Raw genomic sequence first — 14644 nt, 5'->3', positions numbered from 1 at the left:
CTTTCCATTGACATCAGGTCATACACATGAGCAATTTTTTTTTCTGCACTGCGATGCAATGTAGGAAATATTGTGGCATGTTCTATCTTTGGGCGTGCCCTCGCATCGCCCATTGTTTTCATTGTGAAATTAGCCTAAGACCCTTCACATTTCGTTAGTTAGATTTCATCAATGGGTCTATTCAACCAAAGAATTAAATCAAGTATTAAATAAAATTGAGTCAGGAGAACTACATACATATACATAGTAACATAGTGTGTTAGGCTGAAGGGAGACAATGTCCATCTAGTTCAGCCTGCTTCCACCCCCCCTTGTTGATCCAGAGGAAGGCAAAAACAACATAATGAGGCAGAAGCCAATTTGGGAGAAAAAATTCCTTCCTGACTCCATAATGGGCAGTGACAATAATCCCCAGCAAGTATAAAGCAGCAAGTATTTATCACACTACCCCGTTGCTTATGGGATGAAAGGCATACTCCCATCCCTTTAATGTAGTGATATAATATAAAAAACTCACTTTATTTTGGAACCTCTTTCTTTAGTTAAAAAAAAATCTGTATGCCTCTTTCTCAAAATGCGGCTATTGTTTGTAAGTGCTATACTGAAGACATAGAGGATAATGTCTGTCTGTTATGCACATTTTGTTTGCAGCTGTTATACTGAAGGCATAGAAGATATTATCTGCCTCCCATGTAGCTGTTTTAGTGATGCATTTCAAGATAATGGTCTCCTAGTACCACACTTTATTGTACTCACAAACAAATTGACGCTACATAAGAGGCAGTAATTATCCTTTATGTCTTCGGTATAGGAGCTGCAAATATAACCCCAATTCCAAAAACATTAGGACGCTGTGTAAAATATAAAAAAGTTATGAAAAAAAGGAATGCAATGATTTGGAAATCTTGAATTACCCTATTTTATTCACAACGGAATATAGAACACGTAGCAGAAGTGGAAAGTGAGACATTTTTCAATTTCATTAAAAAAAAATTAACTTATTTAGAAATTGATGGCAGCAACACATCTCAAAAAAGTTGGGGAATGGTTAACAAAACGCTAGAAAAGTAAGTTGTACTAATTAAAAACTGCTGGAGAGTCGATTTTCTATGAAGTCACATGACTGTGTATAAAAAGAGTATGTTAGAGAGGCAGAGTCTCTCAGAAGGAAAGATGGTCAGAGGTTCACCAATCTGTGAAAAGCCACGTCTAAAAATTGTGGAACCATTTCAGAAAAATGTTCCTCAATGTTATATTGTGAGGACTTTGAATGTCCCACCATCTACAGTGCATAATGTCATCAAAAGATTCTGAGAATCTGGAGATATTCAAGTGTACAAAGGGACAAGGTCGACGGTCAATATTGGATGCTCGAGATCTATGGAATCTCAGGCGGCACTGCATTAAAAACAGGCATGATTCTGTAATGCAAATAACTGCATGGGCTCAGGAATACTTCCAGAAATCATTGCCTGTGAACACAGTAAGCCGTGTAATCCACAAATGCAAGTTACAGCTGTATCAAGCAAAAAAGAAGCCGTATATCAACACAATCCAGAAATGCCGACATCTTCTTTGGGCCAAAGCTCATTTAAACGAACTGAGGCAAAGTGGAAAACTGTTCTGTGGTCAGATGAATCCAAATTTCAAGTTCTTTTTGTTAACCACAGACGCCGGGTCCTGCTGACTCAAGAGGAGAGGGACCATCCAGCTTGTTAACGTTTACAGTTCAAAACCCTGCATCTCTGAGAGTACGGGGTTGCATTAGTGCAGCTGACACATCTTCAAAGGCACTATCAATGCTGAGCAGTATATAGGGGTTTTAAAACAACATACGCTCTTATTCAGACAACGTCTCTTTCAGGGAAGGCCTTGCATATTTTAGTAAGATAATGATAAACTACATACTACATCCATCACAACAGCATGGCTTCACAGAAGAAGAGTCTGGGGGCTGAACCGGCCACCTGCAGTCCAGACCTTCCACCAATAGAGAACATTTAGTGCATTATGAAATGCAAAATCTAGCAAAGACGATCCGGACTGTTGAGCAGTGATAATCCTACATGGGACAAGAATGGGACAACATTCCTCTTCCAAAACTCCAGCAACTGGTCTCCTCATTTCCTAGATGTTTACAGACTGTTGTAGAAAGAAGAGGGGATGCTACACAATGGTAGACACAGCCCTGACCCAACTTTTGTGAGATGTGTTGCTGCCATCAATTTCTAAAGGAGTCAATTATTTTAAAAATGGTGCTATGTTCTATTGTGAATAAAATATGGCTATAAAAGTTTTCCAAATCATCGCGTTCTTTTAAAATTCACATTTACTTAAATTTTATGCAGCGTCCCAACTTTTTGGGAATTGGGGATATATTTCCAGCTCCTATTCTGAAGGCACAAAGGATAATCTCCTCCTCCTATGTAGCTTCAGTTTGTGAGTACAATAAAGTGGTCCTGGGAGACCATTGTCTTGAAATACATCACTATTGGAGGCCACTAGCTTTTTCTTTGATACAGTTGCGATAAAAACTACTCACCCCTATGCCAAATTAGGTAAAATTGTCAAATTTGCCAAGTTTCATCTGCTTCCTAAAAAAAGCAAACCAGAACAATTTAAATAGTTTAACAAAACTAATATAACGAGTGGTTTCTCCAAATTCAGCACAAAATGCCAATTTTAATGACTATTGTAGTCTTAGAATTACTCAGCCCTTTCATGATGAGCATCTTTAGTACTTAGTAGAACAATCTTCTGCTATTATGACTCACTGCAGACATAATGCATAGCCAAACAGCAGCTTCTGACAGCGTTCCTGAGAAATCTTAACCCATTCCCCATGGGCAATGGCTTCCAGCTCATTAGGCTTGCATAATGCAACTGCCGCCAAAGAATTTCTATGGGGTTCAAGTCAGGTGACTGTGGCCGCCACTCCAAAATCTTCTAGGACTTGAAAGCAAGCTTTCATAGACCTTGAGACATATTTGGGATCATTGTCCTGTTGGAAGGTCCAATGAATTCCAAGCTTCAGTTTCCTTACAGAAGGCATCTCTTTTTCTCCTAGGATTTCCTGATATTGATGGAATTCCTCTTGTCTTCCACACAATGCAGTTTTCCAGTGCTAGAGGAAGCAAAGAAGTCCCAGAGCATCATGCTTCACTGTAGGTAAGGTGATCTTTTAAGCTTAGTCCTCATTCTTCCTTCAGACATATTGCTAATCCATTGGCCCAAAAAGTTTACATTTTGTTTCATCGCTCCACAGAACAGAGTCCCAAAACTTCCAGGGCTTTTTTACATGATTTCAACATATTGGAGTCAACTTTTTTTGTCCTTTTGGGCCAGTAGAAATGTACGTGGAGTTCAGGTATGAAGACCTTCAGCATTTAGTAAGCTCCTTAATGTGCAAACAGAAACCTCAATGCCTGCTACACCAAATCTTGCTGCAGGTCTTTTGTAGTCACTCCAGGGTTTTTCACCACCTGCCTCCTCAAGAAACTGATGGCGACTGGTTATAGCTTCCTCTTTCTGCCACGTCCAGGTAGTGTAGACAGTATTCCTTTAATGTGGGGTTAGTGAACACTGATCGTTCACAGCTTCACATTCACTTATATAACCAATGTGAATACTGAACAATTCCGATTGAATGAGTCAACAATGAATCCGTCTGTCTAAACAGGTTACATGAGAGTGAATGAGCTAGCAATAATGTCACAGGCTTCGACTGTGCAAACAAGAATCATTCAGTGTAAAAGAAGCATTAGCCATATGTCTAATATAAAATCAAACATCAGTCAGCAAAGTCCTAGCCAGCCCAGGTACCGGATGTGTTTTATCTCAAACACACCTGATGTAACTAATGAAGCCCTTCATTAGTTGAATCAGGTGTGATTGAGACAAAACCTAAATTGCAAATGTGTTCATAAGGTGATTGTATTCAGGGAGCTGAATGGTTCTGAGACTGCAGTAGTCATTATAAGTGGCATTTTGTGATACATTTAGAGAAACCATATGTTATATTAGTTGTGGGGAGCTATTTAAATTGTTCTAGTTTGATTGTTTTTTTGCAAACTGCTGAAAGCTTGTAAATTTGGTAAATCTACCTAATGTGCCATGTGGGTCGAATCATTTTGATTGCAACTGTACAGTAGATATCAGGATGAATTTTGCCTGGCAATGAAGGATATTGGAGATTAGGATACTCTATGTTGTGCTCCGTTCTATGTAGATTTAGTTTATCTACTGGTCTCACATTCTTGGTAATGGCCAAGCCATATTCTTATTTAGGGTGCATTCAGACGACCGTATATCGGCTGGGTTTTCACGCCAGCTGATATACGGCGTCTCTCTCTGCAGGGGGAGGAGGCTGGAAGAGACGGGAGCAGTGCTCTGAGCTCCCGTCCTCTCTCTGCCTCCTCTCCACCCCCTTGTACTATTTTCAATGAGGAGAGGTGGGACGGGGGCGGAGCTAATTCCCAGAACTTAGCCCCACCCCATCCCACCTCCTCTCATTGCAAATAGTGCATAGGGGCGGAGAGGGGGTGGAGAGGAGGCAGAGAGGGGGCGGGAGCTCAGAGCACTGCTCCCGTCTCTTCCAGCCTCCTCCCCCTGCAGAGAGAGATGCCGTATATCGGCTGGGCGTGAAAACCCAGCCGATATACGGTCGTCTGAATGCACCCTAAATAAGAATATGGCTTGGCCATTACCAAGAATGTGGGACCAGTAGATAAACTATTACCATACAATGGCCCTGAAATACGATGAGAAATTAATTTTCAAATCTGAATAGTCTATTAACATTCACTGTGCCGATTATTATTTTTGAAGCACGGTTAAAATGCAATTACAGCGTAACCTTATAATCCATTTTAAGTAATGCCATCTCATAATCCTCTTACAAATATGACAGCACCTTCTCTTCTCCAGTTGACAGCTCTAGCTCAGTTTTTTTTTTTTGCATGATTTGCAATTATGCTTGCACTATGAATGCCATATTAAAAGGCAATTTCCACCCTTCATTTTATCTACCCAAGCGCTGCATATCCCCCGATCATCACATAATAGCACATAATGTGTTCTCGGATCATTTACTCTGTTCCAAAAACCAGATTATTATGGCACCGAGAAGTCTCCCGTCTCCATCACGTCAAGTTGCCTGGAGAATAATAGTTTGGGGTCTCTACTGCGAATCTGCCCCAAGCACTCTTTTGGTTCTCCTTCATTAGAATTTAGGGTCCAGGTTGAACGTGTGCTGGGTGCTGACGCCAGGGAAGATCCACCAGACCGGGCAGAGGAGACTTGGTATGTATGATTTGGTCCATCTGTAGATTTTTCCTGCCACGGAAGAAATGCCGTTAGGGTTTCCCTGCACGCACTGCGGAAAGATGTGGATGAAATGCAAAACAGGATTGGGTCCAGAGCGCTATTGAGATACCAAAGTGGTAGCGAGAGGTAGGTCTTCAGTAAGGTGTAGACCTTGAGAACATATGTGTTCCAATTATCTATATAGATCTGCATGAGTGAAGACGCGGTATCTGGAAAATTGCACAGAAAAAATGCCACCACCACTGCACCTGTAGATGAAAAGACATTGCCGTAAGCAATATTATATGTATGCTGTATATTATATAGTGCATCATACAGTACTTGGCAGGGAGGTTCTTCCAAACTTCCACCATACTTCACTGCTGTCTGCAGACACTCATTATTGTACCGCTCTCCACCATGCTTCACTGCTGCCTGCAGACACTCATTATTGTACCGCCCTCCACCATGCTTCACTGCTGCCTGCAGACACTCATTATTGTACTGCTCTCCACCATGCTTCACTTCTGCCTACAGACACTCATTATTGTACCGCTCTCCCCCATGTTTCACTGCTGCCTGCAGACACTCATAATTGTACCACTCTCCACCATGCTTCACTGCTGCCTGCAGACACTCATAATTGTACCCCTTTGAGTATTCACCTTCTTTCTAGAAATCACACTTACACAAGTTTCATTTTTCCATAAAAACTAAGGAAACAACGTTTCGACCACTTACTGGTCTTTCTCTAGCTCCAAGGGCGTTTGGTATTCAAGGGAGCTTGAGAAAGACCAGTAAGTGGTCGAAACGTTGTTTCCTTAGTTTTTATGGAGGAATAAAGTTTATTTTTTTATTTGCATCTTAACTGCTGCCACAACTTTTCCTATATGGGGTGCTATTTGTGGCTTTTTTGGTCCAAAATCCGTTGTTTGTGGCGAGCAGAACCTTTGAGATACCAATCTCCTTACCCTTGTGGTTAAACTGCTGTATATGCTGCTGACCACCTATTGTATGCAGAACTTACCCATAAGTTGACGCGCTTTTCTTTCTGAGGATGGATGACTATGGGCCCGATTCATATGTTTTGAAGAAAACTGCCAATGTGTTCTTGTGAGCCCAATCTTTTCCCGCTGCCGATGGTTCATATTGAAGTGATGGAAAATTAGGAGATGAAAAATAATGATGGCAGCCAAGGGCACCACAAAAAACAAGATGCTGCGTGTTTGTATGATGCTCTTGTAAAGAATATATGGCTTTGGTTCCAGCATTTCACACACTGTAGAGTCAAGGACAACCTCATCCCGAGAGGTAGCGGTATAGTCCAGGATACACGCTGAAGTCTCACCATATACAATAGCCACAGGTATAGTGCTGAGGAATGACAAAATCCAGATGAAGGTCAATAAATAAGCAATGCGGGATTTTCGAAGTCCGGTGATGGACCACATGGGATGACATATGGCGAAGTATCTCTCGGAAGTGAATGCAATGATGGTCCAGCTGGTGGTGGCACCGTAGACTTGTCTGATCATGAAATATAATTTACACACCGTGTCAGACAATGCCCAAGGGTAATATTGCCAAAAGTATCTGTACAAAGTCACGGGAATAGTAAGCAGAAGTAGAATATCTGCCAGAGCCAAACTCAAGAGGTAGACACGGACGGCACTCACTTTCATCCTACTGTTTTTCATTAAAGTAAGGATAGTTAGCCCATTGGTCAACATACCAAAAAGGAAGAGGAGGCTGTAAAAGATGGTGGCTGGAATGGCCACGTAATTGGGCTCCTGTTTTTGGGCACCAATAAAGAGGTGATGTAGAGTCTTTCGAGAGGTGTTGGAGACAAGACTTTCATTCCACAGGGATCCATTGTCCACGTTGATGTAGTTTAAGCATTCATTGTGTACAGCGGCATTCGACTGGTTCATTTTCCAAAAAATGGGTCAAGGCTGGAGATTTGAAGGCTAAATGACAGAAAATTGAAAGGGACAATTAAGACAAGAAGCAAAATGAAACAGAATGTAGTAATAATTATACATTTCAGCTCCTAGGAACGCTTTACACTTACATTGATGAAGAATGATAGCTGATTAAGCAAAATGACTCTATTATTCTGCACTGCGAATTCTCGATCAGTCAGATGATGAGTGCTTGAACATCTCACTTATAACCGTATGTCAGTAGAAGACGAATGTGGGTGGCGATCAAACTAATCGTATGTGATCCAAACCTTCACAATGTACCAAAAATCAACCCAAATCTACAGTATGTACTTTAGCTAGTCATGATTTTTGTTTTTATAGGAAAAAGTTGCTCTCGGAGTATTTATAGATTAATTTAATCAGTATTTTATAAGTACAGGAAATTAGAAGAATGTAATTGTGGTTTAGAGTCTGAAAGGAGAAATAATGTGTGGGGCGGCCATATTTAAGGTAAGCATTTTCTTTCTGCATTATCTATAGAGGCATTGTATATGTCTTATGGCAGTTACAATGAACAGGAGTTAAAGGGGTTGTGCCGAGATAGAAAGTGATCCACAGGATATGGAATAACTTTCTGATCAATGGGGTCTGACCGCTGGAGCCCCAATGATACCAAGGGTGGGGTTCTAGTGCTTCCAGGAATAAACAGCTTGGTAGTCGCACATGTGCTGATGCTCCATTTATTTCAATGGAAGGGGTGGAAATAGGTAAGTTCAAACACTTTGCTATCCGCAGAGTTCCATTGAAATGAAAGGATGCTCTCAGGATTACTGGGAGTCTCAGTGATCAGACCCCCATTGATCGCAAAGCTAGGCCCTATCCTGTGGTTAGGGGTGAGAAGGTACAGGCTCATAACATGGAAGAATCTGTCTCAAAATGGCCGCTAGATACAAAATGGAGCATTATAAGATGGGAATAGGCTTGTGTGTAGTAGAACAATAATACAAAGCAAAGATAAGCTTAGGGCAGGAGGTACGGTACAGTGTCTAATGATTTGTTTCTGTTTTTTCCGAGAAACCAAGTCTGGGTGCCTGATGTACAATTGTTATCAGAAGAAGCCCCCTCACGCCTCCAGCTTTCAACAAAGGAACTGGCTGTGCTGACCATCTAAATCACAAGGGAAGAACCAGACCACAGATATTTTGAAGGACATTTCATAGACTCTCACGCTATGCGATTGCTGAACAATGCATGATTCATAATGTCTGTCTAACCCAATGAGATTAACGCTGTGATTAATGACCCATTCCTTTTCTGTATAAAAAAACTATACAAAGGTAATAAACGCTCAGTGTACGGCGCGCCTCCTTACAGAGAGAGTCACCTGTTACCTGCCGTGGCTCCTCTCTACGTATCTGATGAAACTGATAACTGTCTCAGTGTCTAGTTTTTGGTTTCTGGGATGCATCCAGATACGGTTCTAATTTGGACCTCAAGACCCGAAAGGTTATGTGACCGTGCAGCGGTCCTTAACAGGAGATCACTTTCTATCTTGGCACAATGCATTTTCAGGCTACCTGCATACTAGGTGTGAGAGTTGCGGCACGGAAACTCTCATCAGACAACTCATAGACACTGGTTCCTGTGCTATCCAATATACACAGACACAACACACTGATGTGCATTAACATGTCCTATTTCTTGTTCATAAAACGGACAGCAATAGGTCATGACATGAGTTTTTTCCTATGGACCATTAGTCTGCGTGAAAAGCATCCATGTGTATACCCTCATAGACTTATAATGGGGGCGTGGAATCACACAGCCCCAAAATACGCTAGTGCATTGGGGGTCTAATGGTTAGAAAAGTGTCCCTAAACTATTAGATAATGCCTCTAACCTCATCGAGTACCAAACAAGGCTTTTTAAGGATTCTTCCTACTATGTTCTGTGCCAGAGCAATAACATCCACTTGGTTCCGGTCTGCTTTGTTGCATTTTTTAATCCTGTTGTTCTTCATTATGACTTAGTTTGTGTTCCTGACCAGGTTTTCCTGTCTCCTGCGTGTCCTGGCCTCTGTCTGCTCTCTGTTTATGCCCCCTGTCTGGTCATACCTATTCCATTATTTCTGATATATCTCTTGCTAACTGATAACCAATCTCTTGCTTCAGTGGAGTTGTTCCCCAGCTTTCTCTAGACTCTTGAATGCTCAATATGGATAGCAGGGGATGTATATCTGCATAAGTAGACATATTTGCAGTTCAGGAGTATATGTAAACTGGGTAACAGCTCTTGTGTGGTCTGTAGTGGTACGTTCAGACGGTGGAATCAGGGTTGCAATCTTTAGTGCTTATTCCACCTCAAATCTGCATGGGTTTCTGCCACAAATTTGCACATCAGTGTACCGCGGATCCACACACAAATTTAGCCCTTTTCGATGCATTTATTACAGAAACCTGCTCAAGAAGTTACATATCACTTCTTTTTTTTGCATGCAGAGTCTGCGTGGGCAAAAATCTGTGTCATATACAGTTAGGCCCAGAAATATTTGGACAGTGACACAAGTTTTGTTATTTTAGCTGTTTACAAAAACATGTTCAGAAATACAATTATATATATAATATGGGCTGAAAGTGCACACTCCCAGCTGCAATATGATAGTTTCCACATCCAAATCGGAGAAAGGGTTTAGGAATCATAGCTCTGTAATGCATAGCCTCCTCTTTTTCAAGGGACCAAAAGTAATTGGACAATGGACTCTAAGGGCTGCAATTAACTCAGAAGGCGTCTCCCTCGTTAACCTGTTATCAATTAAGTAGTTAAAAGGTCTGGGGTTGATTCCAGGTGTGTGGTTTTGGATTTGGAAGCTGTTGCTGTGACCAGACAACATGCGGTCAAAGGAACTCTCAATTAAGGTGAAGCAGAACATCCTGAGGCTGAAAAAAAAGAAAAAATCCATCAGAGAGATAGCAGACATGCTTGGAGTAGCAAAATCAATAGTCGGGTACATTCTGAGAAAAAAGGAATTCACTGGTGAGCTTGGGAACTCAAAAAGGCCTGGGCGTCCACGGAAGACAACGGTGGTGGATGATCGCCGCATACTTTCTTTGGTGAAGAAGAACCCATTCACAACATCAACTGAAGTCCAGAACACTCTCAGGGAAGTAGGTGTATCTGTCTCTAAGTCGACAGTAAAGAGAAGACTCCATGAAAGTAAATACAAAGGGTTCACATCTAGATGCAAACCATTCATCAATTCCAAAAATAGACAGGCCAGAATTAAATTTGCCGAAAAACACCTCAAGAAGCCAGCCCAGTTCTATGGACAGATGAGACAAAGATCAACCTGTACCAGAATGATGGGAAGAAAAAAGTTTGGAGAAGAAAGGGAACGGCACATGATCCAAGGCACACCACATCCTCTGTAAAACATGGTGGAGGCAACGTGATGGCATGGGCATGCATGGCTTTCAATGGCACTGGGTCACTTGTGTTTATTGATGACATAACAGCAGACAAGAGTAGCCGGATGAATTCTGAAGTGTACCGGGATATACTTTCAGCCCAGATTCAGCCAAATGCTGCAAAGCTGATCGGACAGCACTTCACAGTACAGATGGACAATGACCCCAAGCATACAGCCAAAGCTACCCAGGAGTTCATGAGCGCAAAAAAGTGGAACATTCTGCAATGGCCAAGTCAATCACCAGATCTTAACCCAATTGAGCATGCATTTCACTTGCTCAAATCCAGACTTCAGACGAAAAGACCCACAAACAAGCAAGACCTGAAGGCTGCGGCTGTAAAGGCCTGGCAAAGCATTAAGAAGGAGGAAACCCAGCGTTTGGTGATGTCCATGGGTTCCAGACTTAAGGCAGTGATTGCCTCCAAAGGATTCGCAACAAAATATTGAAAAAAAAATATTTTGTTTGGGTTATGTTTATTTGTCCAATTACTTTTGAGCTCCTAAAATGTGGAGTGTTTGTAAAGAAATGTGTACAATTCCTACATTTTCTATCAGATATTTTTGTTCAACCCTTTAAATTAAACGTTACAATCTGCACTTGAATTCTGTTGTAGAGGCTTCATTTCAAATCCAATGCGGTGGCATGCAGAGCCCAACTCGCGAAAATTGTGTTACTGTCCAAATATTTCTGGCCCTAACTGTAGACTGGGGCACAGAATCCTATAAAAAATAACATCAACTCTGTGGCTAAAAGAACGGCATGTGAACATACCCTAAGACCCTGTTCACACAAAGGAATTTTTCTGCTGTGGATCTGACATTACAATCCGTAACAGAAGTTCTGCTGCGGACTTTCTCGCAGATCTCCATGCGATAGCTCCTGTCAATAGGGAAGATCTGCATGCAGCTGCCTAATGTGGTTTCCATGCAGAAACAATGTGAAGAACCGACAGATTAATCCTTTCTTTTTTTGCAATGCAGATTAGAAAATCCACGCGCCCATAGGAACTATGTTGTGGATTTCCATAGCATTCAACAGAATGCTAAAATATCACAGATTTCACAGCAGATTTGAGGGTGGAAAAGGAGGCAGACGCTGCCATTGAGCATGATGCCGAACCCACACTTCGTCAAGTGTCCTCACAATTGCTGGAGGCCGATAATGCTTGTAAAACCACAATGAGAGGACAAATGGCTGAATTTTGCCAATCTAAGACTGATGACTTAGAGAATCGCCTCCGTCACAATAATTTGCACATTATAGGTTTGCCGGAGAGAGCAGAGGAGCCGCACCCAGAAACCTTCATCAAACAGTGGTTGAAATCTACCCTGGGAGAAGATGCCTGTTCCATATCTGTTACAGTAGAAAGAGACCCTCATGTACCCTCGAAGCCACCCGTACCGCGAGCCCCCCCATGACCATTCCTGGCCAGGCTCCTGAATTGCAGAGACCAGCACACAGCATTGCACCCAGCCAGGCAAAAAGGTCCCATCAAGTTTAATAACTCTTCATTCTCCATATTTCCAGATTTCTCGACGGATCTTGAAAAGTAGAGGGCGATGCTCATAGAAGTGATTCTCTGCATTACATTACATTACGCTCAATTAGCGCTATGCAATGTGTAAAGGAGAAGGCAGAAGGGGTTAAAAACCCTTTCTGCCTTCTCCTCGGGGATCCTCGGGGAAGACCAGTGCAGGAGTGCATCTGCACCCGATGTGTCTGATGAGCGGGGGCAGATGCACTCCTGCACTGCAGTTGTGGACCTGTTCTGACATCGGAGCTATAGAGGAAGCTCATGATGTCGGAACAGGTCAGGCATTGGAGTGGAAAGGGTTAATACTGTGTTGCCATATGAAAAGGTCATTTACCAGCAAAGGGGCTGCTCGGCTAAATTTCAAAAAATTGGGGGTCTTTGGGTAGGTAACTGTATTATTGTACAATAGCACTAATCCTACTTTATAGCTACAAAAGTAAACCAATACTAATGCAGACTGGTTCATTGTTTATTGGTTATTGTCTGAAGATTGGAAAGTGTTTTATTGTTATTATAAGGGTGTATGAGATACATGTAACAGAAAATGGAAGTTGTAAATTATACGAAGAAGCAAGTGCGAACTGTGTAATTGAGTTTATTGCCATAGTACCAGCAATGACATATGGAATGTACTTGTATACCTAATTTCATTAAGTGATCAATAAAACAAAGTTAAAAAAAACCATTTCCACTGGTGAGCAGTCAAGAGTCTGGAAGATCATAGAATGGTAGACTGGTAGGGTTAGAAGGGCCCTCCAGGGTCATCTGGTCCAACCCCCTGCTCAATGCAGGATTCACTAAATCATCCCAGACAGATGTCTGTCCAGCCTCTGTTTAAACACTTCCATTGACGGAGAACTCTCCACCTCCCGTGGTAACCTGTTCCACTCATTGATCACCCTCACTGTCTAATATCTAATTTGTGTCTCCTCCCTTTCAATTTCATCCCATTGCTTCTAGTCTTTCCTTGTGCGGATGAGAATAGGGCTGATCCCTCTGCACTGTGACAGCCCTTCAGATATTTGTAGACAGCTATTAAGTTCTCCAGCGGGACAGCGACTGTTAACAGCTGTTAAAGAATATCAGCTGTTATCAGTGCTGCTTGCGGAGAGCACATTGTGCGGTCCGTTTTATCTTATCGTCCTGAGGGACAAGGATTTCATGCGGAGCTGAAGTCAGCGATGGACGAAAAGTGCACGGTAAGTGCGGGATGGCGTACATTTAGACACAACGATTATCACTCAAAAGATGGTTTTCAAGCAAATTTTGAGCGATCATCGTTGTGTGTAAAAGGGCCTTTAGGCCAGTGATGCATAATAATACACTGTGTGCATCAGGTAGTCTGAAAAGCTTGTGTTGCCATCTTTGTTTGTCCGCGCCCGGAGGGTCATTTTAAGCCCTGTTCCACATGGACAATTGAAATTCTGCCACTTCTTTGTTCCCTAGATTTTGGAGCATCAGCGATGCTTTTAAAAAAAAAAAAATCTCCCATCGCATCGCTGCTGAACGCAATGAAATCGCGCATATTTTTATCTTGAAAGTCAATAGGACTTTCTAATGTTAAAATTGCATTGCGATGCAATAAAAAGGAGGCTCCATACGGAAACATGGGGGATTAAAAAATCGCACATCACTGAAAGATTGAACATTCCGTGATATTTTCATTCTCGCAACATCGCATCCGTGAAAGTATCGCTAATGTGAAGTAAACCAGTGAAAATGATTGGTTTCATAAATCTGCTTTCTTACTCTCTCTCGCATCGCGCGATTTTATCGCCAGTGTGAAGGCAGTCTAAGGGCCCCTTTCCACTGGCGAGGTAATCGCACGTTTTCAGTGCGATGTGAGAGTGCGAGTTCTCGCAGGAAAGTCCCACACGTTGTTCTATGACAGCCTTTCCACTAGCGATGTTTAAGGGCAAGCTGCGAGGCGAGGATTAAAAATCGCAGCAGGAGGATTGTTCCAGCGTTTTGCATTTTCTGTCGCCCATACAGTGTAATGGCAAAACAGATTCTCGCATCGCAACGCAAAAGCTTGCGATTTTGCAGCGTTGCGATGCGATTTTAACATTGCGATTTTCTCGCAGCCGTATCGCTATCGCCAGTGGAAAGGAGCCCAAAGTGGGATTTACTGCTAAAAGGACAATTGTTTATGTTGCCGTTTGCTCGGAGTTGGGAAATAAGTGCTTGAATGTAATGTTTGACGATCCTGCCCTCCTATGGAGAAAGATAGCGGACTCTCGCAGAGAATGGTATAGAACCCAACTGTTGAGCCATGCATTGTGATCACACATCACCCCGTCTGCATTGTTACATGAGTCGTGCATTATTATACCCATAGGAAACACAATAATTAGGGGGGTAAATGATCACAGCATGTTTAGAATGGGGGTGAAAAAAATCAATACAGATGTCAT

At 42.1% G+C, this 14644-nt stretch overlaps 1 protein-coding gene across 1 annotated transcript; it reads right to left on the bottom strand.

Moving 5' to 3' along the window:
- Positions 1-5112: 5112 nt before the first annotated feature.
- On the bottom strand, positions 5113-7235 carry LOC136624945 (neurotensin receptor type 1-like). The gene is made up of 2 exons (XM_066598880.1): positions 6332-7235; positions 5113-5573 (listed from the first exon to the last, which is right to left on the bottom strand). Exons 1-2 carry the CDS (start codon positions 7233-7235, stop codon positions 5113-5115), a joined length of 1365 nt encoding a protein of 454 aa, XP_066454977.1.
- Positions 7236-14644: the final 7409 nt, after the last annotated feature.

The sequence above is a fragment of the Eleutherodactylus coqui genome, chromosome 4, assembly GCF_035609145.1.
Source record: "Eleutherodactylus coqui strain aEleCoq1 chromosome 4, aEleCoq1.hap1, whole genome shotgun sequence".
Lineage (NCBI taxonomy): Eukaryota > Metazoa > Chordata > Amphibia > Anura > Eleutherodactylidae > Eleutherodactylus > Eleutherodactylus coqui.
The sequence above is the reverse complement of the archived record's forward strand: the minus strand, read 5'-3'. Positions and strand labels throughout refer to the sequence as shown.